This window comes from Melanerpes formicivorus, unplaced genomic scaffold (genome assembly GCF_026170545.1).
Source record: "Melanerpes formicivorus ecotype bairdi unplaced genomic scaffold, bMelFor1.0.p_v2 SCAF_5, whole genome shotgun sequence".
NCBI classification, from domain to species: Eukaryota; Metazoa; Chordata; class Aves; order Piciformes; family Picidae; genus Melanerpes; species Melanerpes formicivorus.
The window spans coordinates 35,256,961-35,284,050 of NW_027142357.1; the positions used below are offsets into that span (position 1 = coordinate 35,256,961).

General features: G+C 40.6%; 1 protein-coding gene across 2 annotated transcripts in view; it reads left to right on the forward strand.

The window, feature by feature from the left end:
* Positions 1-27,090, forward strand: part of MGAT5 (alpha-1,6-mannosylglycoprotein 6-beta-N-acetylglucosaminyltransferase) — a 143,069-nt gene that overhangs the window by 45,720 nt on the left and 70,259 nt on the right. For both annotated transcript variants that reach the window (XM_068139111.1, XM_068139112.1), the window contains 2 exons: positions 6,807-7,195; positions 11,339-11,506. In XM_068139111.1, the coding sequence (XP_067995212.1) occupies positions 6,958-7,195; positions 11,339-11,506 (406 nt within the window). In that variant the 5' untranslated portion in view covers positions 6,807-6,957. The remainder of the gene's footprint in view (positions 1-6,806; positions 7,196-11,338; positions 11,507-27,090) is intronic.

A 27,090-nucleotide genomic window follows, 5' to 3' on the forward strand; every position in this document is an offset into this window, starting at 1 on the left:
AGGAGGAGACTTGATGGGGTACTTGGTGCCATGGGTTAGTTGTTTAGGTGGGTTGGATTGGTTGATGGGTTGGACGTGATGATCTTGAAGGTCTCTTCCAACCTGGTTTGGTTTATTCTAAATAAAGTATTAAGCTGTGGCTTATCCCATTCTCAGTGCTGTTTTTTGCAGGAAGGAAAGGTAGACTCAGCCTCCAAATGGACCAAAGAAAGCCAACATTTTGCAATAAGTGCATTTGGGGTGGGGGGTCAGGGTGCAGCGGGGTGTCTTCAGTACGGATTGCTCCATTTATGGAACACAGTTTGGCCAACTGGGGTGGGACATCTGCTGAGATATTCCCACAGGAAAACAGAACTTCAGTACCAGGAAATCCATTAATTTGTTCAGTTGGCTTAGAGTGCACATCTGTTTAGGCAACACAGCTGCAGTAGGAGACAGTGGTTAACATCAGCCTGGTTTATGTGAATGTTCATGTGTGTCTGGTTTAAACTATGAAAACCCAGCAGCCCCGATTTGGACTCATGACTTCTAGAAAGATGATTTTAGAGGATTGCCTATCCATTTTAAGATGCATTACATCAGCTTCTGTATGAAGCATGACTCCTGGAATCCTTTAGCAGAGAAGTGCTGGGATATAGCAGGTGTTTTCACTCACTGCTGTGTTTTCTGGCTGTACGTCTGGTGTGTTGGCAGCTGGTGGGATTGATACTTGAATTATCGTTAGCTTTTAGGTTAACACACCCTTCATAAGAATAGAGGAAATTCATGTGTTTATGGTTGTCCTCAGTTGTTCTGTAACAAGTTGTTCTACAGGATCAAACAGTTGCAAACAGAAGTGCAGCTTGCCCTCTTGAGAAAACAATTGGGAAAATTGATCAGTATTTGCATTAGGATCCTGATGTGTGGATTTTTAAGAGCACCTCTTTGAGCTGGTTGGGACACAATAACCCATTGTGTGGGGTCAGGCACAGTGGTGTGATGTTGCAGCTGAATACACATTTAGAAGGCTGATAAAACAGTTTTAAATCAGCTTTAAACTTTACAACAATATTTCACTAGATAGATACTTATTAACAATTAGCATGTTGCTAATGGCTAGTTGTTACTAGCTCCTAGTCATTACCACTGCATATTCAGAGCAATTAGTTTGTTACAATCTCATTATAAATTAATGGTGAGTGCACAGTACCACAGAGCTGATGTCTTCAGCGCTGGTAGCTGTGGTCCTTGATGGCAGGATATTTGAGGTGCCTTTTCTTTTTAAATTAGCAGTTCTTTTACAGCTCTAACTGCTATCAAAAGAAAAGCAGGGTTGTTTTTCAAATCTCAAGGTTGCACTTCAGCAGTAACTACTAACTGACCATTGTTCAGTTGCTTACAGTTCTGGGGCCTCTGCTTTCAACTTCTACCTGGGTTTTCAAGGCCTTTGTTCATGACAGAGCTAACCAACAGGTAAACAAGCTATAAACCTTAGAAATAACCAGGTAAATTAGCCTAGGTTACTCACAAACCGCTGAGCTGTTAACTACCAAAACCTTTGCGTGATGAAGCGATGCTGTGAGTTCATACTCATAGTCCAAAAGGGCAGTATCCAAAATAAGAGGAAGTGAGAGTGGGAGACACACTGCTGTGGTGAAGATCTAGGCACTATGCTGCTAGGACAAAAGCTAATTGCCCTGAAGACAGCCCAATGGCACATTAACTGTTCAAATCCCACCAGTCAGTTCAAAATGTTGTATGGTGGCCAAAACTGCACATGCCTTCTCTCATAGCCTCTGACACGTGCAGTTGCCTCTCTGAAACATGAGGCTTGGGGTCCAGCTTCCACCCTCTCCAGGTAGCCTTAATGGCACCTGCCTACTGGCTCCTCAGCCTTAAACCTGCACCCTGCAAAACAGAGAGGAAGGAGAAAGGGCAGTGGCTCAGACAGGTTTAGCTGCCTCTTCCAGGACAGTATCAAGCTGTACACACAAGAAGTTCTAATAGTTTCAGAAGCATAAGAGGCCAGAAACTGGGCTTTGCACATTTGGTGTAGGAAAACAGTTGCTAAGTTCTGAGGCCTGTTCTTAGCAATGGCTATACTATTTTTTGTGAGCCACTTCATGCAAAAATGCATATACATTGTTTACTAGTCATGGTATATTAGTTTTCTTCTGAGTTCATAACAACCTAGATGAGATTTTATAACTGTGAAACCAGAGATGAACAGTGTGGTGAACTGATGAACAGTTGAATCCTGACTGTCCTGAGAACAGTGCTGTTCCTAGCTGACCCTTAGCACCATTTTTTGTATATGTACAGAGAAGAGGAGGCTCAGGGGAGACCTCATTGCCCTCTACAAGTACCTGAAAGGTGGTTGTAGCCAGGAAGGGGTTGGTCTCTTCTCCCAGGCAACCAGCACCAGAACAAGGGGACAGGGTCTCAAGCTGCGCCAGGAGAGGTTTAGACTCGAGGTGAGGAGAAAGTTCTTCACCGAGCGAGTTGTTCGTCATTGGAATGTGCTGCCCAGGGAGGTGGTGGAGTCACTGTCCCTGGAGGTGTTCAAGAGGGGATTGGATGTGGCACTTGGTGCCATGGTCTAGTCCTGAGATCTGTGTTGATAGGTTGGACTCGATGATCCTCGAGGTCTCTTCCAACCTCAGTTATACTGTGATACTGTGACAGAGAGCTTCAAGCTTTGTACATGTATATCCTTATAAAGAGACTTCACTTAATGTCTTGTAGATAATTAATTCTTCTTTATAAAAAATGAAGAGGAATACATGGATATGTGTCACCAAAATCTGTTCACATGAAGATGAACTGTCTGTACTCTATTAAAAAAGTAAGGGCTTAAGATGCTGAGAAATGTGTGACGTGCATCCCTGATGTATAGGTCATGTTAGTATTGGGTTACTTTCCTGATGTGATTCTAATTAGGATTTTTTGTTGTGATTACATAGGCATGATGATGTTGTCCTCTGTAACTAGTGACTTGACCAGCTGAGCAGGATTTTATTAAATGTAGGACAGAAAAGGAAAAAAAAAGTCTTTTTAATGAAGCTGTTTTAAATACTAAAAGTACTTACACTATTAAAATTCTTATGGCTTTGTAAATGGGTGTAGGGTTAGCCCTTTTCTAAAGAAATATGTGAAGGGTAGAGGCAATTCTATTTTTATTATATGTTTATCACAAAGGATGTAAATGGTCTGTTTAAAAAAACACAAACCACCAGTCCAGTTCTGGTGAGATTTTGACTAGTTAAAGTAGAATCTAAGGAAGAACATAGCTGAGCCATTTGTTAGAGGTCGTCTTGTGTATCTTTTCAACTTTCACCCTGCTTTTCACACTTGGAGTTCAGTTTTGGTACGGTAGCTACTCTCAGTAAATCAGGAGGAATTATCTTCCTAACAGTTTCACAAACAGCTTCACAACTGTGACACATCCAGTTTCCAGAGGGGTGCTGGAATTATTTCAGAAGTTGTCTTAAAGTGAGACCACCTCTTTCCAAAGCTTAGTAAGAAAAGTATCACAGTATCACAGTATCACTTAGGTTGGAAAGGACCTCGAGGATCATCGAGTCCAACCTATCAACACAGACCCCATGACTAGACCATGGCACCAAGTGCCACGTCCAATCTCCCCTTGAACGCCTCCAGGGTCGATGACTCAACCACCTCCCTGGGCAACCGGTTCCAATGCCGAATGACTCGCTCGGTGAAGAACTTCCTCCTCACCTCGAGTCTGAACCTCCCCTGGCGCAGCTTGAGACTGTGTCCCCTTGTTCTGGTGCTGGTTGCCTGGGAGAAGAGGCCAACCCCCTCCTGGCTACAACCACCTTTCAGGTAGTTGTAGAGGGCAATGAGGTCACCCCTGAGCCTCCTCCTCCTCCTGTCATTCTTTACAGACACATGCAAATATACAAATACATGTTTCTATATCTTCTGTAGATAAGACTCCCATTGTGCATTTTGGAGCCTAGACGAGGAAAAGACATTAACAGTTAACAAGATCATCTCCTTTGAGGGCACTTGCAAGAGAAAAATGGAGAATAAGGGAAGCTTGTAGTTTGGGAGTTGCTTACTTGTTACGAGCAGAGACATAGCTGGCAGCAGGCACAAAGTCCATGAGGGATTACAATAGACAAATGTAGGTTTATTGAATCAGCTGATCACTTCCACTACTACTTGTCTCTATATCAGAAATACCACAGAGGTGTTCCTGTGCTCTGTCTTCCTGCATTTCACATAATTCCTTGATTTCTTTGGACCGCCGTCCACTTATCAAATGTTTCACTACAGGTATGTGGTAATCATTGACTGTGGAATAGTTGTGTAGCACTCCTTGACACTTGTCAAGTCTAGGATTAAACATACATTGAAGCGATCATGGGTCTGCATCCAGGAGCAGTGGGATCTTCTCTGCACTTCAAACCTCCCCGGCACCAGCAGTACTGTAAAGTTAATTAGTTAAGTACATGTTGCTGGGCATTCATCCAGTTGCTACCCACTAGAATAGCTTAAATGGCAGTAAAAACAGGGGGATTTTGGGGGTCGTTGTGGTTGGGTGGTTGTTGTTGGGGTTTTTTTAGCGCTTTGAAGTAGTAGGGGCCATTTTTCCATCTGTCAGTGAAATTTAATCCATTCTTATGGCAAAACTTAACATTTCCTGTCTACCTTCCTACAGTTCTTGAATGGATTTAAGTCTTCTTTTTTGTTTGTTTGTTTTCTCTTGATAAACAGAATAGAAAAGTCAACACCTGTATTCAAGCAGATTATTTTCAAAGGTTAGACGTGCGCTGCTTTTTGAAATCATTTGTGTTTCTGCTCTAGAACTTTGAAAAGAAGGCTGTGAAGCACTTGCATTTTTAATTGCCATCTTTACTGTTAATTTTGTTCTGTGTTTTTTTTTTCCCTTAAACAGCTAGTCATAAAAAAATCTTTACGCCTGTCTGTTAAAACATCATGGTGATAGATTTACTTTCTTCCACTTGACAAACAAGTGATAATTGGCGAAGAAATACTGACTGTTATAAAAAGAGATCGTGCTGCTATGGAGTACATTGTCAAGTGTTACTTGAAATTAGGCCACTGAGGACATTAATCTTGAATAGTTCAAATTTCTTTTTAAAGTGGTTAAGTTGGGTTTGTTGGGTTTTTTTTTAAACAATGGAAATTTCAGTATTTTATCACACCAGAAATTGCAAGAGAATAGTAAAACATTCATTTTTTTAATGAAATAACAGTACTGTACTTTTTAGTTGGCCTGAGAGTGTCCCAAGGCTGTAGTTAAATAAGATGAAAGAAGTGAAACTTCCATCTGGCATTTCATGGAAAATTAAGTTAAGTTTATGGAGAACAGCATTAAACAGAGTCCTTCATTTTCTCTGTTGAGACTATTCATTTTCTTTACTGAGATATTTTAATGTAGAAAAAGTCAACTTGAGGGCTTTATAATCTTTTTCACTGTACTTGCAATTCATTTGTCTTCACCATTCTTCCTTTAAGCAAAAGATGGCTACAAATTGTTCTTGTAGCAACATAACTGCATGGTACAGTTGCTGCCTCATCTGCTTTTAGTTTGTTATGTAATGCACATTCACTTCTGCAATCGATAGTAATCAATAATGCTAAATGCACGCACAACAGATGTTGGAAGCTAAGTGGTCCCACGGTATTTTTGCCCTTCTGCAGATCTGCTGGTTCAACCGAAAGCAGAAGATCTAAAGGGAATTTTAACAAACAGGGGAGCACTGTTAGCAGTCCTCTGCGTAATTACCCTATTAAAACAGACTAACATCTGCATTATCTGTATGAGTGCAGAATGGGAGGGAACATTATGTTCTCTAATCCTGTCTTGGAGTATTACGAAGTTAAAAGGATAACATTTTACCAAATCTGTGTTACAACATGATAGGTTACACTTAATTACCTTTTAATTACCATTCTTCTTACTGGATTTTATGCTAAGGACCCTGCCTCTCACCCTAATCTTAATTTTTGATTATTTATGCCAGGCTTTGAGTTTACCATAAAATGACAGTCCTACAGTGTCTTGAAGGCCATTATTAGAATTCTTTTCCTTTAGTGTATGAAAAGCTCTTGAGAGTATTAATTTTATGTACAAAAGACATGTAGCGTTCATAATTATGTGTTTTGAATTTAGTGGTAAAGAGCAAACTCATTGGACTGTGTTTTATAAGTAAGAAATATAAATGGCAGAGACCACACAGGAGATTATTTCAGCTTTCTGACTGCTTGCAGTGTAAGCCGGGAGAGTGTATTGGTTTAAATAATGTAGATTTCTTTTTCCCTCTTTACCCCTGAGGGAGTCTGATTTCCTGATCACCTATCTAGCCATATGCCATAGCTCTTGCCAGGAACTCCAAGCAGTGTCACTGCCAGCTAAAATTACTTGTTTTCTGAGAACTGAATTATGTTGAGAATTGTCTTAAATTGCTGCACTGGCAACATCGCAGAGTTTTGTGTGTACACACACACAGACACACAAAAATATGTAAAAGCAGCATTACCTTGAAATTCAGCTTAGAAACTGCTTCAAGCATTGAATTTGATCCAGATACCGGGAGATGTTCTACACCTGCTCAGGCGCATCACTCCCTCTTTGTTCTCTTTCCAATGCTTTTCTCAGCTTCTTTGTGCTCTGGCTAATGCAGTACAATGTTGATACATACAAATTAAACATTTACAAAGAAAGCATGTTGTCTGCTTCTGTTTTGTACCAGTTAGAGTGAAGACCTATTATAGCTAGTAAAAACTTGTGATCTGTTGTAGTAACTGTGCTTCTTTTCTTTCCTTTTGCGCAGGATGGAAGTGAAATGCGGATATACATTGACTAAGGAGTTGGAATAAGACTGAGTCCTGCTCTGTGATATTTATATACCTGAACCATGGACTTGCTGTTTGACTTCATGCTTTAGGAATCTTTGTAGTGGCTGTGTGAAGCTGTTGGAAATCATGGCATTCTCTCCATGGAAGCTGTCCTCTCAGAAACTTGGCTTTTTTCTGGTGACTTTTGGTTTCATTTGGGGAATGATGCTTCTGCATTTTACTATTCAGCAACAAACACAACATGAAAGCAGTTCGGTTTTGCGTGAGCAAATTTTGGATCTCAGCAAAAGATACATCAAAGCATTAGCTGAAGAAAATAAAAATGTGGTTGATGGGCCTTATGTTGGGACAGTGACAGCATACGGTAAGTGTGTGCTCTAGATCATGTGAGAATCTGATTAAGGCTTTTGCTAACTTTGTGATACATTTTACTTCATAACGCTGCTCAACTGACAATGCTGTGGATTTTCTGCACTGCTGGAGAAAAGAGTCTTCACTCACGAGTATGAAGTGGGACAAATAGTATGCATCCAGTCACTTGGAAATGAACTTGTCTGCTAATTTTTATTGCGTCTGTCTAGTAGCTATATCTAATTTCTATCTCTGGTTACTTCTTAGAACTTCTTTTAATAAAACTTTTATTGCTCTTTCTGAGAAACGTGGGAGGCTTTTCAGTTTGTCTGTCAGTGATCTTAAAAATTTCCTGTGGATGTAGAACTCCCCTTACTGATAAAGTGGAGACCTGCTGGGTTTATTTCTTCTTCTTTCCCATTTCACTTCTTTGTTCAATCAGTTTACTTAATGTTTGACTTTGTTTATCTGTCATAATCTTAAGCTTAAATACATCATTTTTCTCAAGGCAGAACACTCCTTTTGTGAATTTCAGTGTTTTGTTCAGCAGTAAGTTTTAATGCTGTCTTTCATTTTGTACAATGTGATAGTTACCTTTGTGTGCATGTGTGAGACAAAGCATGCAGAAAAGAAGCATATTGCCTGAAAACATTATAAAAATACAATCCAATTGCAGGTTAGGTGTGGCCCTTTTTCAGTTCACGAGATCATAGGTTGGACTCAATGATCCTCGGGGTCTCTTCCGACCTTGGTTGTACTGTGGTATCAGACACCTTGCTTCCTTAGCATTTTGCAAACTTGCTTTCTTTCATACTTATCTATGTACTTTCAGGCTATCTGGAAAAATAATGGCTAATTAGTCAGCCAGAGTTATTTCCTTATATAGTCGCCCTAGTATTCAGTTCTGAAGAAATTGGATAGGTGTTTCTTGTAGGCTTAGGCAAAGACTAAAGACTAGATAGATTTATCCACAGATAATAGCTGCATCTTTTCCTCTAGTTTTCTCTGAATCCTCTTCACATTTTAATGTGTGTAATGAAAATATCCTGCTGAGAGATTCTCTCCTTGTCTGGTTTCTGTTACTTCTCTAAAACAAGAATTTTCAAGTTTGTGTACAGAGGGTGCTTGCCTGTAAGCCTGAGATTATTGTCTGAAACATAGCTAGCAGTTTTATTGCTTTGTTTTAAAAATAACAAGCCATCCTTATTCTACCAATTGTGACTGCATGTTGAACGGCAGTCTTGGAAAGCAACACAAGCTAAATAGAGCGGTATTAGATCACTATTTATATTAAAGACCTCCATGCAGTTAGAGGTCTCTAGAGAATTCTGTGTGTAGGCTTGAAACAAAGCCCTATGTTCTCTGCAGCCATCATCAATGTCCCATTTTCTTGTAGGGGTGCTTGAAGGTAGGTGAACTGAAGAAGAAGAAAAAAAAGCCACAACAGCAGCAAACCCAAACAATACGCCTTGAGAAACTGAAGGATAACTGTGTTAATATGTGCCCTAGCTAGGTGTAAAAGTACACGATATCCTTGAGCTAAGTTCCCCCTGCAGCTTGTTGCCTCTGGCATTCATTTCCCATTCCAAATGTCTCTGAGGAGTAAGTTGATTTGCTGCTGAGCAATGGTCAGGTTCTCTAGAAGTTACACTGTATTTGAAAGTGGCTGAAATAACTTTGTAATGCTTCTCTGAAGGTAAAGCTAAGTTTTGTGTAGAAATTTCAATTTCCAGGGCTAGCAAGAATTTGAAATGTAAAGACAAGTTTGGACAGATGTTTTTGGTTAAAGAGTTTAGAAGGATGCAAAACAATGGTAATGTATTTAGTTAAAAGAATTAGAGGGAAAAGTGCTATGGTGAATGAGCATGTTAAACACCATATTAAACAATACTTTATGCAGCTGAGTTAGATAATTAATTTATAAGTTAGTTTGTCCTATTTGGCATACCCAATGATACGTTGTTAGCAAATGATGAGGTTAACTGTTCAGGAATAAACACACTAATGAATAATGTTAATGAAAATTGGTAGAAGCTAGTTCACTAATTATAAAAATGAATGCTCTTGCTGTTTACCCTTCCTCTTTCTTTTAATCTTATCCTCTGATTGCTCTTAGTGAGCACAGTCACGATTTCCATGTTCAAGAGTAAGTTTAAAGTTTGCGTGAATTGGCTGCTTTTGTTGACCCAGAAGGATTTCAGTCATTCCATAGGTGTGATTGCACAGCTTGATAACTTTCTCATTTTTTTCCTTCTAATGTACATTCACCTGTCAGATTAGGGGTATAAGACACTTTCCCTTTAAAGGTTTTCCAAATATACACAGAGAGTATTAGATTTTTGTAGTAGCAAACAGCTGTTTGATAGAAATTATTGCATTTCTGTTTCTGCCCTCCCCTTCTTAAACTAGCCTCCAGTTTTTGTTTTGTTTGTTGGTTGGTGTTTGGTTTTTTGGGGGTTTTGTTTGTTTGGTTTGTTTTGTGGGGTTTTTTTGGGGGGTTGTGTGGGGTTTTTTAAATGTATTTATTTTGTTCTGATAAGCAGTCTATCATATAATTTTTTTGGTATCAGTATTAAAAGTAACAATGTTTGGCCATTATGATCTGCGTGTATGCCTGTGTGTAAACTATTTATCTTCCTCGTTGCACCCTGGGTTTTTTTTCTTTGGTTTGATTTTTTAACTACTTTTTTTTTCATAGCTTTTTTTCCCCCTTCCTATATCATGATTTTGTTCATGTAAAGTCTCTGCTCCATTTCTTTCTTTTCTTCTACACACTACACCAGTGGTACACCAGTGGCTTCTGGGACTCTTTAAAATAGTCCAGATCATTAGTGCTTAAGATTCTATTTTCTGGCCTTTAAAGGTCAAAGAAAAACACACAGTTACAAAGAAAAACATCTACTTCATCTACTTTATAGCACCATGGAATAAATATAACTCTCATTTTATTTGGAAAAAAAACCAAAACCAAAACCATAAGCTTTCACAAAGTAATAGCCTTTTCTTATTTACTTTCTTATTTGCACAAGAATTGGGTTGGTCATGGATTAAAATTATAAAGGGAGCACAAAATAAGCGTGGCAAAAATACAACTCGTGTAGGGGCAAAGGAATCTCTTCAGATGTATGGAAAACTTTTCCATTAGAGATAAGAAAGTTATTCTGAAGCTGTGGAAAGCAGAAAATATCTGTACATACACGTAATTATTTTATGTAATTAAATGGGGAAACAATGTGAATTCATCATACTGGATTCTTTAATCCTCAGACAAGAGTAAATGAACAAAGAACAATACTCATTTCATCTCCTTTGGCTTGTTGCCACTATAATTATAGAGGTTAGTCTGATTGTGGACTATTTTCTTCCCCTCATGCTCACAGCTCTTTTAGCTTGCCCAACTGTCTTGTGTTTCTTCAAGAAATCTGAACAAAAGAAAAGGGAAATAAAAAGTATCAGAGAACTCTTCCTGGGTTGTCATTTGGTATGCAAATTCCTGCTGTTGTTCATTGCTTTCTGTGTAAAGGAAGTGCTGATCAAATAGATAGGTAGAGACAATCACCAATAGACTGAAGAAAAGAAGATGGACTTTGGGGTTTTATGTGTATGACGGAAAGATTGAACTTAATATTGAACTTACTTTGCCAGTGCAGAATCTGGTTGTGGTGGAGGAAATACAGGAACAAGTTTTTTTTACTGGCTCAAAGCTGTCCCTTTTGGGAAGGGGATTTTTGTTTCCAACTGACTGAGCATCTAATAAAATGCTCCTCTGATAGTGCTTGGATATGGATTTAGGTTTAGATTTCAGTACTGTTCCAGCAGCTTCTTGTTACTTGAGCTATTACAAAGTTTGCATTTCTTTGTTTCCTGTGTGTATACATATGAAGGCACACACTCACCCTTACCATAGGATATTTGACTTGCAGTGTGCTTTATAAAAAACACAGACAAGTCCCACATGCAGGGAAACATATCTGAGGCTGAGCAAAGCAGGGAACTTTAGTGCATAGAACTGCTAATGACAAAGATTTGCACTGAGGAAGTGTCTATCTATAGTGTCTCTATATATTCCAGCCTTATTCTTCTATCTGTTATTTGATTCTGTCTGACAGTGTGCATTGCAATATCATGCAATTTAACTTCACATTTTCATTTGTAGATTTGAAGAAGACACTTGCAGTCTTGTTGGATAATATCTTGCAACGTATTGGGAAGCTAGAGTCCAAGGTGGAAAATCTTGTACTTAATGGAACAGGAGCAAACTCTACCAACAATACTACCACTCCTGCTCCCAGTTTAGGAGCAGCTGAAAAGCTTAATGTAGCAGGTGAGTGTGATGGTTCTTTAAAATGTTTGTTGACTTTATTTTGCTTTCTTTGCCATAATGTTATTTTTCAGTGTAAGATACTTGGAATGTCATAGAAAACAAAATTCAAATTATAGCTTGTATCAATGGCAACCTTAAGTCCTGTGGTTTGTAATAGAGGTTTCATACTTTACACGATTGCACTTTAGAACCTTGAAACTGGGCAGAAGTTTTCTCTCTAAGCCTGTTTGGGTTAGTATGAATCTGCTCTGCATTTCTGCCACATGCACTTTCTTGGTTATTGACTGAAAGAAAGCATTTCTTATGAGACTACTGGTTATAATTTAAAACTGTCTTTCCCTACTCTACAAAATAGTTTATATGGTTTTACACACAGAGATGAACTACTTGTAACCTTCAACTTAAAAAAAAAAAAAAGATGTTTTAAAATGTCATTTAAGTCATTAATGGTAAATGATGTATTCACTACCCTTGCAACTTCTTCAAGAGTTTGAATCATACTGTGGTGGTAGACTACCTTGCTTACTTCTTCGCTTGCACATCTCCATCCCTTTAGCGTTCCCAGCTGTGAATGCGGCTGGCACACTCAGTAAATCTTGTTTATGCTGCCTCATCCATTACCCTTATTTTGCTATCTGCTAAGTCAAAACAGATACTAGCTGTCTTGACCCACAGGAAGGTCTAAGTCCACCCTGCTAATTCTTTGCAATTCCAAAAAGAGAGCAAAGTTGGTGTTTGGGCAACTTGGTAAATAGGTTGATAGCTGTGTGCTCTCAAGTGTTGCCTTTGCTTGAGTTTTCTGTAAAAATAAACACTTCTGTTGAAAGGGTGTTACCCTCTTACATTTATCAAAGCAGAAGCAGATGCTACCTTTGGTAAGGTGACACCACTGAAAGGAAGTCTGGGAGAGTATGTGCAAGTGGTTACCTGAGTATAGTGTAGCAGCACAGCTGCTGTGTCAGCTGCTCTGTCCTAACCACATTAGTCTGCACCAGGACATTAAAGGCATATTATCTCTTGGTGAGACAAACATTTGTGTTTCTCTTGCCACATAGTAAAATATGCTTATAGACATTTACAACAGACCTTTGCATGTGTGGTTTGCTACTCCCAGGCAGCCAGCACCAGAACAAGAGGACACAGTCTCAGGCTGCGCCAGGGGAAGTTCAGGCTGGAGGTCAGGAGGAAGTTTTACACAGAGAGAGTGATTGCCCATTGGAATGGACTGCCCGGGGAGGTGGTGGAGTCGCCGTCACTGGAGGTGTTCAGGAGGAGACTTGGCAGGGTGCTTGGTTACATGGGTTAGTTGATTAGGTGGTGTTGGATGATAGGTTGGACATGATGATCTTGAAGGTCTCTTCCAACCTGGTTTATTCTATTCTATTCTAAGGATAGAAAAGACCTCACATTCTTAATCCTACTGCTTGCTTTATGGTACCTTTTTCCCCCTCCCTGTGTCTGTTGTCTTGGATAGACTGAAGGCAGGTTAGAAAGAAGTGACTGAAAAGGTATAGCACTTACAGAGTACAGACAGGGTGAGCCATGTTGCTGGAAGGAGGAGTGCAACAGAAGACCTTAAATTGAAAGATCTTCTACTTAAATGGAAAGTAAGCTGGCACAGTGTTGTTTTATTTTCTGGGCTGTATATAGAAAGAAAAACATCCTTGTGTATTTTCTTGTTGTAGCTGGACAAATGGGAGACATGATGCTGTTATTTCAAAAGATTTGCTGATAATTGCAAGAAGCACACTCATGTTGTTTATACATTTACGGGAAGAGGATCATTGTTCTTACCTGACTAGGAAACATCTCTCATCACTTCTTAGGGTGAATTGAATTCTCTTTGTTATTCTTGGAGTTGGCTAGATTGCAGTATTAGTATTTGGGAGCAACATTTAAGGAGCTTGGTAGTTTGCAGTTTGTGATATTTACATAGCTTTTTGCTGCCTGAGGTGTGCTCTGTGGCAGAGAACTTATTTGTCTTATTAGAGCTTAATTTTTTAACCTTTTACTCTTGGTACATTAAGTTTGAAATGGCTGAATCAACTATGTTAAACAGCGACAACAGTTTCTTAAGGTTTGGTTATTGTTATGTGCCTGTTTGGATAATAGTACTGTTTGGGTATCTTCAGGCTGGATGGTTCCAATAGGTAGAATAGAACTTGAAGGTAATCCTAGTGTGGAAGTGCCTACTATTCATCCATTTGAAGCAATCAGTAGAAATTCATCTGCTCAGAGGCAACCAAATGGAAATGAGAAACTTGCTTCCACTTCTGTCTTCATAGCAGTTTCCTAACAAAAATCATATGATTCCAGTAACATCACAAGATAAATATCTTCTCTGTTAGGAAGGAATTGTTCAGAAAATAATCCAGGTGAGTAAACATTGTGATTATGATGCTAGGCTCAGTGTTGGTTTTGTCTGTAATATTTCAACAGCATCCTTTTTTATTGTGCTAGAGCAGTTGAGATAATTCAGAAATCGTTGTAGACAAGGCATTTTATTGCCCAGTAGTTTGTCACTTTACTGGAGCTGAAACATGCATGTATAAAAATACACATGATGCTACTGTTGTTTTCTTTATAGTACTTTATTCAAGTGTTACACTATCGATTTATCATGGAAGGCAAACATGTTAGATTGTCTTTTTTTCTCTTTATCAGCTGTAGTATTTTATGCTGACTTCAGACAAATTCATGTTAGCTAATGCTAGCAATTTCACTCTGGACAGCTGTATGGAGCATCCTAATATCATGTTTAATATTTTTAATAATGTTTTTTTAAAGACTTCTTGAGGTTTGGTTTTTTTGCAGATCTTTTTCTTTTTTTTTTCCTCAGAGTTGCTGCTTCCAACTTGTATTAAATTAAGCATTCCATAGCCTCTTTCATCAGTGCAAGAGTTTCCTAGAAAAGTCCTGCTACCAGTGGAACTACTTAATGCATGTTTTATATGTGGATTGAGCTGTCACAGCACACCGTGGCCTGGTTCTGTGATCTGTATAACAGATCAAGGGAAGTGTAGCTGGCAGGTCAAGGGAGGTGATCCTCCCCCTCTACTCAGCTCTGGGGAGACCCCACCTGGAGTACTGCCTCCAGTTCTGGAGCCCCTATTACAAGAGGGATATGGAGGTGCAGGAAGGTGTCCAGAGAAGGGCCACAAGGATGATCAGAGGGCTGGAGCACCTCTCCTGTGAGGACAGACTGAAGGAGTTGGGGCTGTTCAGTCTGCAGAAGAGAAGGCTCCGAGGTGACCTAATTGTGGCCTTCCAGTATCTGAAAGGGGGCCTACAGGAAGGCTGGGGAGGGACTTCTCAGGATGTCAGGTAGTGATAGGACTAGGGGGAATGGAATGAAGCTGGAGGTGGGGAGATTCAGGCTGGACGTGAGGAGGAAGTTCTTCAGCATGAGAGTGGTGAAACCCTGGAATGGGTTGTCCAGGGAGGTGGTTGAGGCCCCATCCCTGGAGGTGTTTAAGACCAGGCTGGACGAGGCTCTGTCCAGCCTGATCTAGTGTGGGGTGTCCCTGCCCATGGCAGGGGGGTTGGAACTAGATGATCCTTGTGGTCCCTTCCAACCCTGACTATGAACTGTGAAACTATATCCCTTTACTTACAAAAAACCCTTTCTGAAGTAAATGAAGCTTCCTGCAGGCTTAAGGTGCACCTTAGCATCTATTGACACTACTCGTAAATCTTTGTAGAAAAAGCAGAGTCGCTCATCATCCCAAAATCTTTATTTAGTGTCCATTGACCTTGTGTAAAGTCTAGTGTGTTATATATTGCCTCAGTAGACACAAGTGATAAAATAAGACATAAGCAAATGACAGGAAGATGATTATACTAATAAATATTTGTCCTCACTGGATACAACCTCAAGAGCAAAACAAACTATTTTTCTTACATTATAAAACTGACTATTGTGGCAGGCTGAGCTTTTCTTCACTGTATATTTGAAGTATTAGTAACACATTCATGGTAAAAGTAGTATTCATTTAGCTGCAAACTACAAAGAACAGAGATCATAGAATGGTTTGGTTTGGAAGGGAACTTAAAGACCGTATGGTTCTAATCCCCCTAAAATGGGCAGGGACCAGATTGCCCTGACCAGCCTGTCTTTGAGCACTTCCAGAGTTGGAACCTCCACAGCTTCTCTAGGCAAGTTGCCACAGTGCCTCACCATCCTCATGGTGAAGAATGTATTTCTAATCTAAATCCTGCCTTCTTTCAATTTGAAGCCTTTACCCCTTGTCCTATCACTACATGGCTTTGTAAAAAGTCCCTCCACAGCTATCCCATAGCCCCTTCATATGCTGAAAGGCTGCTCTAAGGTCTCCCCAAGAGCCTTCTCCAGGCTGAGCAATCCCAACTCTCGACCTGTCCTCGTAGGAGGGATGTTCCAACTCTCTGATGATCTTGTGGTGCTCCTCTAGACCTGCTCTAACAGTTGCATATCTTTCTTGTAGTGGGGTTCCCAGAGCTGGATGCAGTCTCCAGGTGGGGAGACTGGAGTGGAGTAGAGGGAAGAATTGCCTTCCTCCACCTGCTGGCCATGATTCCTCTGATGCAGCCCAGGATATGGCTGGCTTTCTAGGCTACAAGTGCACATCACTGGCTCATGTATCATAGTATCATTCAGGGTTGGAAGGGACCACAAGGATCATCTAGTTCCAACCCCCCTGCCATGGGCAGGGACACCCCACACTAGACGACGTTGAGATTCTTATCAACCAGCACCCTCATGTCCATCTCCTCAACACTGCTCTCTAGCCATTTTCTGCCCAGCCTGTATTTGTGCTTGGGATTGCCCCAGCCCAAGCGCAGAGCCTTGCTCTTGGCTCTGTTGAATTTCCTGAGGTTGCTATTGACCCATGTTTCAGTCCTGTCAAGGTCCCTCTGGATGGTGTCCCTTCTCTCCGGTGTGTTGACTGCACTGCACAGCTTGATGTTAGTCACAGGAAGCTTTGAGCTGCTTCCACAAATAACATCACAGATAAATTTAAAGATGTTGTTTTGGAGGTCATTAGATGGAAATGGGGAAATATGAAACTATGCACTTTAAAGCACTTCTTGGTGATGGTGGTGTCAACATTTCTCCTTGCAAAGCCTCTGTGCAAGTGGAATTTTCTTTTATTAGGGTCCTTGCTCTATTCAGAAAGCAGTCCTAAGAAGAGCATCCGTATGCCACAGATAGAGAGGATTGTGATAATGCAGAAATGCTGATTTAATTCCAGGGTCAAGTTACTGAAATCAGTCCAGGCTTATGCTTCCATCTGACGTTAGTAAACACAGCTGACCGTGACTCAGATGCATAGATTGCAGTAGTATTTTCTGTGAGATTAAGGACACTGACAATGGGACAAAAAAATTCCACTCTTCTCCACCTTTTCTGTGTAGACATCAAGAATAATAGCATAAAAAGAATACTTTCTTAAATTAGTATTTATAGATGTTTGCTTCAGTTCATATGTACATTAGTTTTAGCTTAGCCTAGGTAGGAGTTTGAACATGCAATTTATGAGATAGACATTATTTGGTACAGAACCCACGACTTTTTCTTTCTGCAGAGTAGACTCCTTATTACCATACTGAATCATGAGATATACTGGTATTTGGAGATTACCTAGCATAAGTAAAACATATCCTTTGACCAAGATTTATAATTGTACTTTAGGCAGATGTGCAAACATCTGAAGACTGTGACTCAGTGTTTAGAGGTTGCTCCACCTCTGACTGTCAAACATGGTGTAGAACTAAGGCAGCAGTGGTGAAATCTGCAATGAAACCTATCACCCTGCAGTGATGTGTGGAGTTTTTGGCATATAAAAGGATTTGAAGAAAATCCATCTGAATTATGCTTGTTTGTAATAAGAAGGTGATAACAGTTGGTAGGAGAAGATTTTGAGGATTTATCAAGGATCATAATTCAGTTGTCTCTGAAGTAGGTGAACTAAGATTAATATTAATGGATTCATTTTTTTAGTTCCTATTTAGAGACCAGAAATTGCTCTCTTCCTTTTCAGACTCTCAGACAACTGATACTGTTAATTTATATGTAGCCTCCACTGGGTATTCATATCCTTAGTGGTTTTAGGTTTAGTGTTTGTAACATGGTGCTGCACTTGGTTTCTTCTCTGATCATTGAAGGAAACCCAAGACCGAAACAGCTTTTCTCTTCTGAGTTATGTGAAAGAACTTGAGCTCTTAGTATCAGAAACATCTCTAATCCTAATCCCAAAAAAGTTGAGGATGTGACTTCTGGCAGGGGGTGAGACTGCACAGCTTAAGTTAAAAAGCAAAATCATGGGTAGCCTGTGTGGGAGGTTAGGTGTTACTTATTTTTCCTCTTTTGATGCATGTATACAGTAGAACATGCTTTTGTTTTTCTTCTTCCCTCCTCAAAACCATGAAACAATCTGATTGTTTTAATACTGTTATTTTTCAGCTGCTTTTTCAGAACCTCCATTTAATTTATGAAAGAGTGACTTGTTAGTAGAGGTGCTGAGAAAGTTTCAGCTGATTAGTTTCAAAAGCAATAGAGTCCCCTTTCCTTTTCTGTGTCTCTATCCTGTTTATATTTATCCAAGCTGTATGTGAAAAGCTTTCAAGCTACTTGGTAGACATTCTTTCTGTGTTTGTGGGAAGTATTCATCTAGACCTTGGATGCCTAGCAGATGAAAGTTTTCATCAGGCTTTAGAAAAGGAAGGGAAGCCTTGAGCTGCTGCCACCAGTAACACCCTAGGTAAATTTAAAGGTGCTGGCTTGGAGGTGATTAGATGGAAACGGGGAAATGTGAAACCATGGCACTTTCAAGCAGAGCTTTTCTAAATGGCTGCTTCTGATGTAGCTCAATCCTTGGTTCTGTGTGACAGTCACAAGATCAGTTTGGTTTAGGCAACTTGACTTTTAACAGTTGTGCTTTTCTATGAAAGAAATCCTTGATTTTTGTGGGATAGTACTGCTCTAAGCCCCTTTCATCAGATAGGGCAATCTGCTTGCACAGACATGATCAAAGAATCAGTCTTCTCTTCTCTTCATGTGAATTTTTGTGGTAATCATGGGGTGTGGGGTTTATGTGTTGGGGGTTGGCTTGGTTTAGGTTTGTTCTTTTTCTGAATTGTGAACTCTTCCTGTGTTCTGACAGCCATGGGGAAAACTTGATTTAAGCAAACTAAGAGAAACTTTCAATTCTTCAGGCTTTAAAACACTGCTAAATTACAGTGGTATTACTTCTGAATATGCGTGTTGCAAACCAATGCTTTAAAATAAATATTTGTTTTGAAGGAACGGCCAAGAGGCTCTGAGGCCATTGTCATCACTGTACTGTGATTGTTCAGTGAAAATCTGAATTTTTGATAAGTATAACCAACCATGTAACAGCTCAGATAGTATAATTGCACCAAACATTGTGCCAGGCTGGTTGCTTACGAAATGTTCTTCTGCCTTGAAAAATGTCACTTTGGAACATTTTGCGTGTCTTTGGTCCCATAAAAATGAGCAAGTGAAGGTTCACATCAAATATCTCACACCTCCTCTGGTACATAGCTGGTACTTGGAGAACTCTAAGACTAAGAATGGTGAAGTACCAGGTTACTATATGTAACACTGTTTAGTAAAGGAGGGTATTTTTGCTGTATCTTCAAAGTTTCCATAGCTTTTCTGCCTTAGACATTAGCTTGTTCTGCTGCATCGGCTGCTGAGTTAACTTTAGAGTTAACATCTTTAAAGTCACTCATTAGGATGCAGACTTGAGTATTTACTTGTCATTTAAACATGATGTCTTGGATGCCTGTCAGATATTTGGCATCCTTCGTGCATAGCAAGGCAGCCTGACAAGGCAGCTTTGGCAATGCTGCAAGCGGGCTATTTTTCAAACGTTACTATGGTGAGCAGGACCTTCGTAGTGGTATTTCTGTGTCCTTCTTCCTGAAGACTTGGGACTGATATGATACGTTGAAGCCTTTTAGGTGGGGCAGCAGACTTGGATAACTTTGTGATCAGCTGATCTGTTTCCACAGCTCTTTCCAATGAACTTTTACACATTGCTCAGCCTCATTAGTTTGAGCAGCCTGCAGCCACAGTTTGCCCCAGAGGTCCGTGCTTGCAGAGTTAAACTAGATTTAAAAAAGCTAAGGTGCTGCATATTGTTTTGCATTTCCAAAGTTGTTCTGTCATAAAAGGACTACAGGAGGAATTTCTTCAGTTAATGTAGCATGTACAATGTTCTGTGCAGAAAGTAGCACACACAGTGTCCATACCTTAAAAACCAAACCAGTTATCCCCACAGAATGTCAGTGTGTACTGGATATAATAGAATGTGGGCTGCACTGTTTCCAGTAGCCAAGAGTACAGCTTTCCCATGGTGATGCTTTGCTTTTGACTTGTATTTGTTATGCCTTACACATTGTATTCTTTTTCCACACTCTATATAGTATCAAGCAGTTTTTCCCATTTTGTTGTCCATTTGCCTCCCACAAAAGCAATGGGGTGGAGCTGGAGACAATGATGTGTTTTCAAGCCTTGCTGTTGCAGCACAGTGTAATGACTGTGCAGAAGACCACACGTGAATATTTTCCACTGCAGTACTAAGCTCTATTAGTAATGCTGAAGGGGGCTGTTAGTGGTCCCCTGGGCTGCATTTTGATTAACCACTTGACTACTACTCGAATTCTCCTAACACTGCATTGATTTTGGTAGCATTAATGGAACACAGCAGCACAGCTGGTGTGAGGATGGACTAGCAGTAGAAAAGTTAATTTTCTTTAAATCTTACCAGTGCTTTGCTTTTTCTGAAATGTTACCAGAAAGCATTTTGTGCTCTGCATTTAAATTCTCAAAAGCTTTACCTCATTTCATTGAATACATTGATAGTGCTTTCAGCTCACACTGCAAAATCTCTTCTTAAATAAGTCATACTATCCAGACATGAAAAATGTGAATTAAATTAAGATTGTGTTAGTCAGTTGGAGAAGAGAGAGGAGACCATTTGTGGGCCCCTCAGTTTAGGAAGGATGTTGACTTGCTGGAACGAGTCCAGAGAAGGGCAACAAAGTTGGTGAGGGGTTTGGAAAACAAGCCCTATGAGGAAAGACTGAGGGAGCTGGGGTTGCTCAGCCTGGAGAAGAGGAGACTCAGGGGTGACCTTATCACTCTCTACAACTACCTGAAGGGGGGTTGTAGACAGGCGGATGATGGTCTCTTCTCCCAGGCAGCCAGTACCAGAACAAGAGGACACAGTCTCAGGCTGCGCCAGGGGAGGTTCAGGTTGGATGTTAGGAAGAAGTTCTATACAGAAAGAGTGATTGGCCATTGGAATGGGCTGCCTGCGGAGGTGGTGGAGTCGCCGTCATTGGAGGTGTTCAGGAGGAGACTTGCTGGGGTGCTTGGTGCCATGGGTTAGCTGTTTGGGTGGGTTGGATTGGTTGATGGGTTGGACGCGATGATCTTGAAGGTCTCTTCCAACCTGGTTTGGTTTATTCTAAATTCTTGTTTATTCAAAGTAAGCTAGTCTAACATACACTGTTGTGTCTCACTGTAGATACCAGATTTCAGAACTGAGGTGGAAAAAAGAATGAATTAAAGGAAGACTTTTATGTAATGATCAAAAACGGGGGGGGGGGAGGAAGAGATATAAAATTAGTGAATAGACTTGATCATTACTGTGTCTGTTAGGAGGTTCCTAATTTCATGAAATGTGCTGATGGGAAACACTTTGAGTTGACTTACTATCTTTGCTATATGCCATCAAAAGGTATGTTAATATGCTTTTTTGCACCGTGTTTCAGCCTCAGGGTTCCAAAGTGTATAAATTTTTGTGTCATGTTTAATTCTTAAAGATATTTCCATTCCCTAAAGAATGAAGAGTTGCACCTTAGCAGCCTAGTTGCGCTGCTGGTGTCACAGTTTGCAATTCCAGCAGTATTTTTCGTTTGCTTTAACCAGTGTTTAAAACTTTATGACAGTTAGAATACCTATCAAACAGCAATCACTGCTGAGTACCTAATAATTGTTATTTAGATTACTGTCTTAATGGATTGTTTCTACAATTTCTACCTGTCAAATGCAGAAAATTTGAAGCAGATGGGTTTTTTTAGCCTGCTACAAAGAGCATTACTGGAAGGATGCATAATACAGAAAAGTGACCAAATATATATGTAGCATTCACTGTTGCTTATTTTCACTGCTTTGTCAAAGAGTAACTAGGGAGCAAACAAAAAATCAATTCCCTATCATGGATCGTGCTCTTAACCACATAATTCTCTCCTGGGTGTTGTCAGCTTTCACTATAGCAAACAACATCTGTGGACATGGAGTTTAATTGCAAGGGACAATGAAGACCTGAACCTATGACAGTGTCAAAGTCATGAGATTTAGCTAGTATAGTTGCTCATATAGTGCAGAGGGGAGAAGTATCTTTTCCAGTGCCAGGTTAGATGGCGTATCTCAAATCTGCAGAATTATTCATGCTAATGTGCCAGACTTTGCACTGAAATAACTGCTGATTGTTCACAAGTTCAGTTTCACCTGCTGTGCACTAAGGATCTCTGGTGCAGAACTGTTTATCTTTAAACAGCCACAGACATGTGCAAGGTGAACATATGGCTTCTTTCTAAACATGGGGATGGAGTTTGTTAGTTTTATATTGAACATCTCGGGACTTCAAAAACAGAGCACTGGATTCCAAAAGGTTCTTTTATATCTAGAGTTGCTTGGTGTTTTATCAGTATTTTCTGTAACAGCTGTGTGCTCTTAGGTATATAATGTGTTCACGTATGTATTTTCAGGTTGTCATGCATTGATTTGTAATGTAACGCCACCATATGAGATAAATCTTTAATACTAATGTCTTTCATAGTACCATAGTATCAGTCAGGGTTGGAAGGGACCACAAGGATCATCTAGTTCCAACCCCCCTGCCATGGGCAGGGACACCCCACACTAGATCAGGCTGGCCAGAGCCTCATCCAGCCTGCTCCGAAACACCTCCAGGGATGGCGCCCCAACCACCTCCCTGGACAACCCATTCCAGGGTTTCACCACTGTCATGGTGAAGAACCTCCTCCTCACATCTATCCTGAATCTCCCCACCATTCCCCCTAGTCCTATCACTACCTGAGATCCTGAGAAGTCCCTCCCCAGCCTTCTTGTAGGCCCCCTTCAGATACTGGAAGGCCACAATTAGGTCACCTCGGAGCCTTCTCTTCTCCAGACTGAACAGCCCCAACTCCTTCAGTCTGTCCTCAACAACAGCCAAGAAGAGAGAAGCTGCACATGACTTCAAAACCAGTTAGGCATAGAACAGAAATTAATATTGTGGCTAACACAAAGCTTAAGAGAATAAAGTGTATATATTAACTGCTGTTGCTTTGTGCTGACTTGACAGTTGCTGCATTTCTAACTCCGGCTGTAAATTCTACATTTTGGCTGGGAAAAGATCTCAGAATTTGCATTTTAAATTACATGTAAGAATAAAAACCTTTCTGGTTTCTCAAATACTATTCTTCAACAAAAGTAAACTTAATGTCTGGCATAATAATGTGTTTATCCCCTTCAGAAACTACCCAACATGAATTTGCTAACAGCGTAATATTTCTGTGCAGATCTTTTTAACAAGAAACTTCATCAGATATTATGGTTTGGGGTTTTTTGTCATCTCCAAATAATGAAAAACTCCAAACTCTTGGCTTATGTTTTGATACTTGCTTTTCATGGTTTTGAAGATCCAGATGTGTAGATCAGTGTCATTGTTTAATCCCTTCTGGCAACTCAGCCCCCCACAACTGCTCGCTCTTTTTCCCCTGGCAGGATGGGAGAAAGAGTTGGAAGAGCAAAAGTGAGAAAATTTGTGGGTTGAGATAAAGACAGCTTAATAGGCAAAGCAAAAGCTGTGTGTGTGAGCAAAGTGAAGCAAGTGAATGCATTCACTGCTTCCCATCAGCAGGCAGGTTTCAGCCATCTTCAGGAAAGCCAGACACCATCACATATAATGGTGACTTGGGAAGGCAAACACCGTTGCTCCAAGTGTCCTCCCCTTTTCTCTTCTTCCCCCTAGCTTTATATGCTGAGCATGACATGATATGATATGATATGATATGGAATATCCCTTTAGTCAGTTGGTGTCAGCTATGCCAGCTATGTCCCCTCCCACCTTCTTGTGCACCCCAGCCTACTCACAGGTGGGGTGGCGTGAGAGGCAGAAGAAGCCTTGACTCTGTGCAAGCACTGCTCAGCAGTGATGAAAACATCCCTGTGTATCAATACTGTTTCTAGCACAAATTCAAATCACAGCTGCACACCAGCTATGGTGAAGAAAATTAACTCTATCCCAGCCACAACCATCACAATCAACATCCCCATTTGCTCCATCTCCCTCTTCTTTGTGATCCATTCAGAAGTGTAAACTGTTGATATCTGGTTGAGGTTGATCCCAGCTGTCCATGGGATACACAGCATTTGTTGACCTCTGGATTCCTGTTTGAGCAGAGTGTGGATGATGGAAGCGTATGCATATACAAAGGGAGCTGGCTGGTTTGGCAGCCTGTACCCTGGCTGAGCTAGAGGCAATACTGCCCAATTATGCTGCTTCTGCTGGTCCATCTGAGGACAAGCTGTCCATTGAAGAGGGCAAGCTGGACTGTTACTTTGTGAATGAAAGAGACTGATCAGCATCTTCTGCCAGGTATTTTAAAAGGTTGCTTCCTATGTATTTAACTATAGTTCAGAATAGCTAGTTTAGTACAGATTGGGAAAGGTGCCTTTGTGTTGCCCACGTGCTGCTACTAGCTGTTACTGCAGGTAACAAACAGCCCTACTGGGCTTCAGCATACTCTCTATGCCTAGTTTGTCATGAAGAGCAATAATTCTTCATACAGGTTGTGATCATTAAAGAAGAAAAATGTGGGGAGGATTATTTCTCAACTTAGGACTTGCACTGTGCTCTAGAAATAAAAAGGTGCAGCTTCAGCACAAGTTAGTAGTTGGCAGGAGCCATCAAAAATGTTCACAAATTAATTCAAACTTCTGCATTTAATTCTCAGGGTTACATGTAGAAGCCAATATGTTCCCATTTCTGCAGGCAGTGCATTGCTTTGGGCAACTCTCCTTGATGTAGATGTGTTTCCAGTCTGGTTACATCAGCTAGCTTGCTATTTGCAGGTGTGAAGGAAAGATTGCTTGTCTAAGGAGTACTCAGCTGAAACAGAGCTGCTTTTCTCCATTGCTTCTCCTGTTCTTTCACATTCATTCCCTGTTATACACATATTTTGCCACATTTTGTTCTGCTCTGCGTAATACTTTATGTAAACTGGTTTGTGAAGCAGTTTAAGCTGTATAGGATTGCCTTCACTGTGCATGCTATTACCTGACTAGTAGCTATGAATGAAGCAAATGATAGTCGATACAGGTGTTTGGGGTAAATCCAGAGCAAGGCTGAGTGGGGAGCTGGTGAGCCTTTGGAGCATCTTCAGAGTGTAATGGTCAAAAAAATGATGTTAGCATTTTTGAGAAAGTTGAATCTTAGGAGTGCTTAGTGTTTCTGGCAAGGACAGGGAAAGATGTCAGGTACTCTTGGCAATACTACTAGAGGCATTAACACTTCACCAAACATTACAGCATGAATAGAGATGATAAAGGTAGGTGTTAGTGTTCTGTGTTCCCTATACATACAGATTATCCTGGAGAGATCAGTATGCTTCATATATGTAAATATCCCAGTGGAAGAGCAAGAGTGGGGCTGCTCTGGAAAAGCCTTAATGCAGCTGGCCAGAAGGGAAACCAGAAGCTGTGAAAATCTGGAGCTTGTGCTGACAGAAGCGTCTGGCTTTTTACTTCTTGGAGAGAACTGAGAGGGCTGGCTTTCTGCTTGGAAAGTATCTGTATGTAGCGCTGCCGCAGTTGATCCAAGTTGTTGAAGTGTATGGCTGTTGCAGTATGTAGCTGTTGGAAGAAGGCAGGTTTTTATTCTTGCAAGCAGATCTGGCAAATAGAGGGGTCCTCTAAAACCTTGTAAACAATAAACAGTAACAAAGATCACTGCCTATCTACAAAACCACTGGTGTGCAGAAACTGTTTGCCCATGATAACAGCAAACAGCTCTCTAGATTACAGTTGTGTATCTACCTTAAACGAGGCTTCATCACTCCTTTCTTTGACAGGTCATGAGATGCCCATTAAAATGCAATATGTTACAAGTGATAGACTTGCCACACTAAGTATTTATGCAGTAAGTTAAAGAATTACAGCTTGTGCTGTGTTACCCTGTACTTAAAAGGACCTCAGGTTTGCTTGACTAACCTTCTGAGTGAAAAGCCATCATTTGATAGCATAGTTAGCCTGAGACAGAAGGCATGGCTTTGGTGTTCTTGTTGTGTGGGGTTTTTTGACAGTTTATGGATCTTTCATGTTGACAAGCTACACCTTTCAATCCACAGAAAGGGCAGAAGAGCAACTCTTGAGTACTTTCCTACTTTTGACAAATAAGACATTGAAGGAGTAATATCAAGTCTAGGGTGGAATGAGCACCTTTGCAGAGTAATGCCATTTAGCACAGAGCAAGCAAAAGAAATATATTCCTCTTTTAACTGGCTTTGCCTAAGCTGTGCCAGCTGCACCCCCTGCAGCTGCAGCCCCTGGGGGACTGTCATTCCCACCTCTGCTTCGCTTGCTCTGTAGTGCCAGTCAAAATTTTGTTTCTAGTATCAATTAGTACTTTTGGGCAAGAACTATTTTTAACTGTTTCCATATCAGTAATCCAACTAAGAGCTAATTGAATGGTAGTGCTTGCATGATGTTCAGTGGGTAGTGACTGAGGAAAAATAGCCCTTAAGCAAGCATGGTTGCAGAAGAAAAGGTATGTGGAATTGCATGTTAAATACCATTAATGCCTCCTCTTTCAGGGTTTTACAACTGTCTCTTCTGAAAATGGCTACTTACAGTCAATTGATTCTATGAGAGAGGCTGAGGGACTTGGGATTGCTTAGCCTGGAGAAGAGGAGGTTCAGGGGAAACCTTATTGGTCTCTAAAACTACCTAAAGGGAGGTTGTAGACAGGTGGGGGTTGGTCTCTTCTTCCAGGCAACCAGCACCAGAACAAGAGGACACAGTCTCAAGCTGCACCAGGGGAGGTTTAGGCTGGATGTTAGGAAGAAGTCCTTCACAGAAAGAGTGATTGGCCATTGGAATGGGCTGCCCAGGCAGGAGGTGGAGTCACTGTCACTGGAGGTGTTCAAAAAAGGATTGGACATGGCGCTTGAATCCATTGTTTAATTAGTCATGAGGTGTTGGGTGACAGGTTGGACTTAATGATCTCTGAGGTCTTTTCCAACCTTATCGATTCTATGATGATGATGTACAGTAACTGTGAGGGAAAGCAAAGAAGCCTTTGAGCATGACAAGTATCATTGCTCAAATGCAACTGAAAGGGATAGGAAGACTTGTTTGATTGAATAGAATTGCCCAGACATTCAGTTTTCAACCCTAAGTTCAGTGTGATGCTGAAAGTTGAACTTTCCCTGTAGTTGAACTATGCCTCTGATGCTGTATCATAGATTTCGTGTCTTTGTGCTTTAGGAAGATCTGAATTTGGCAT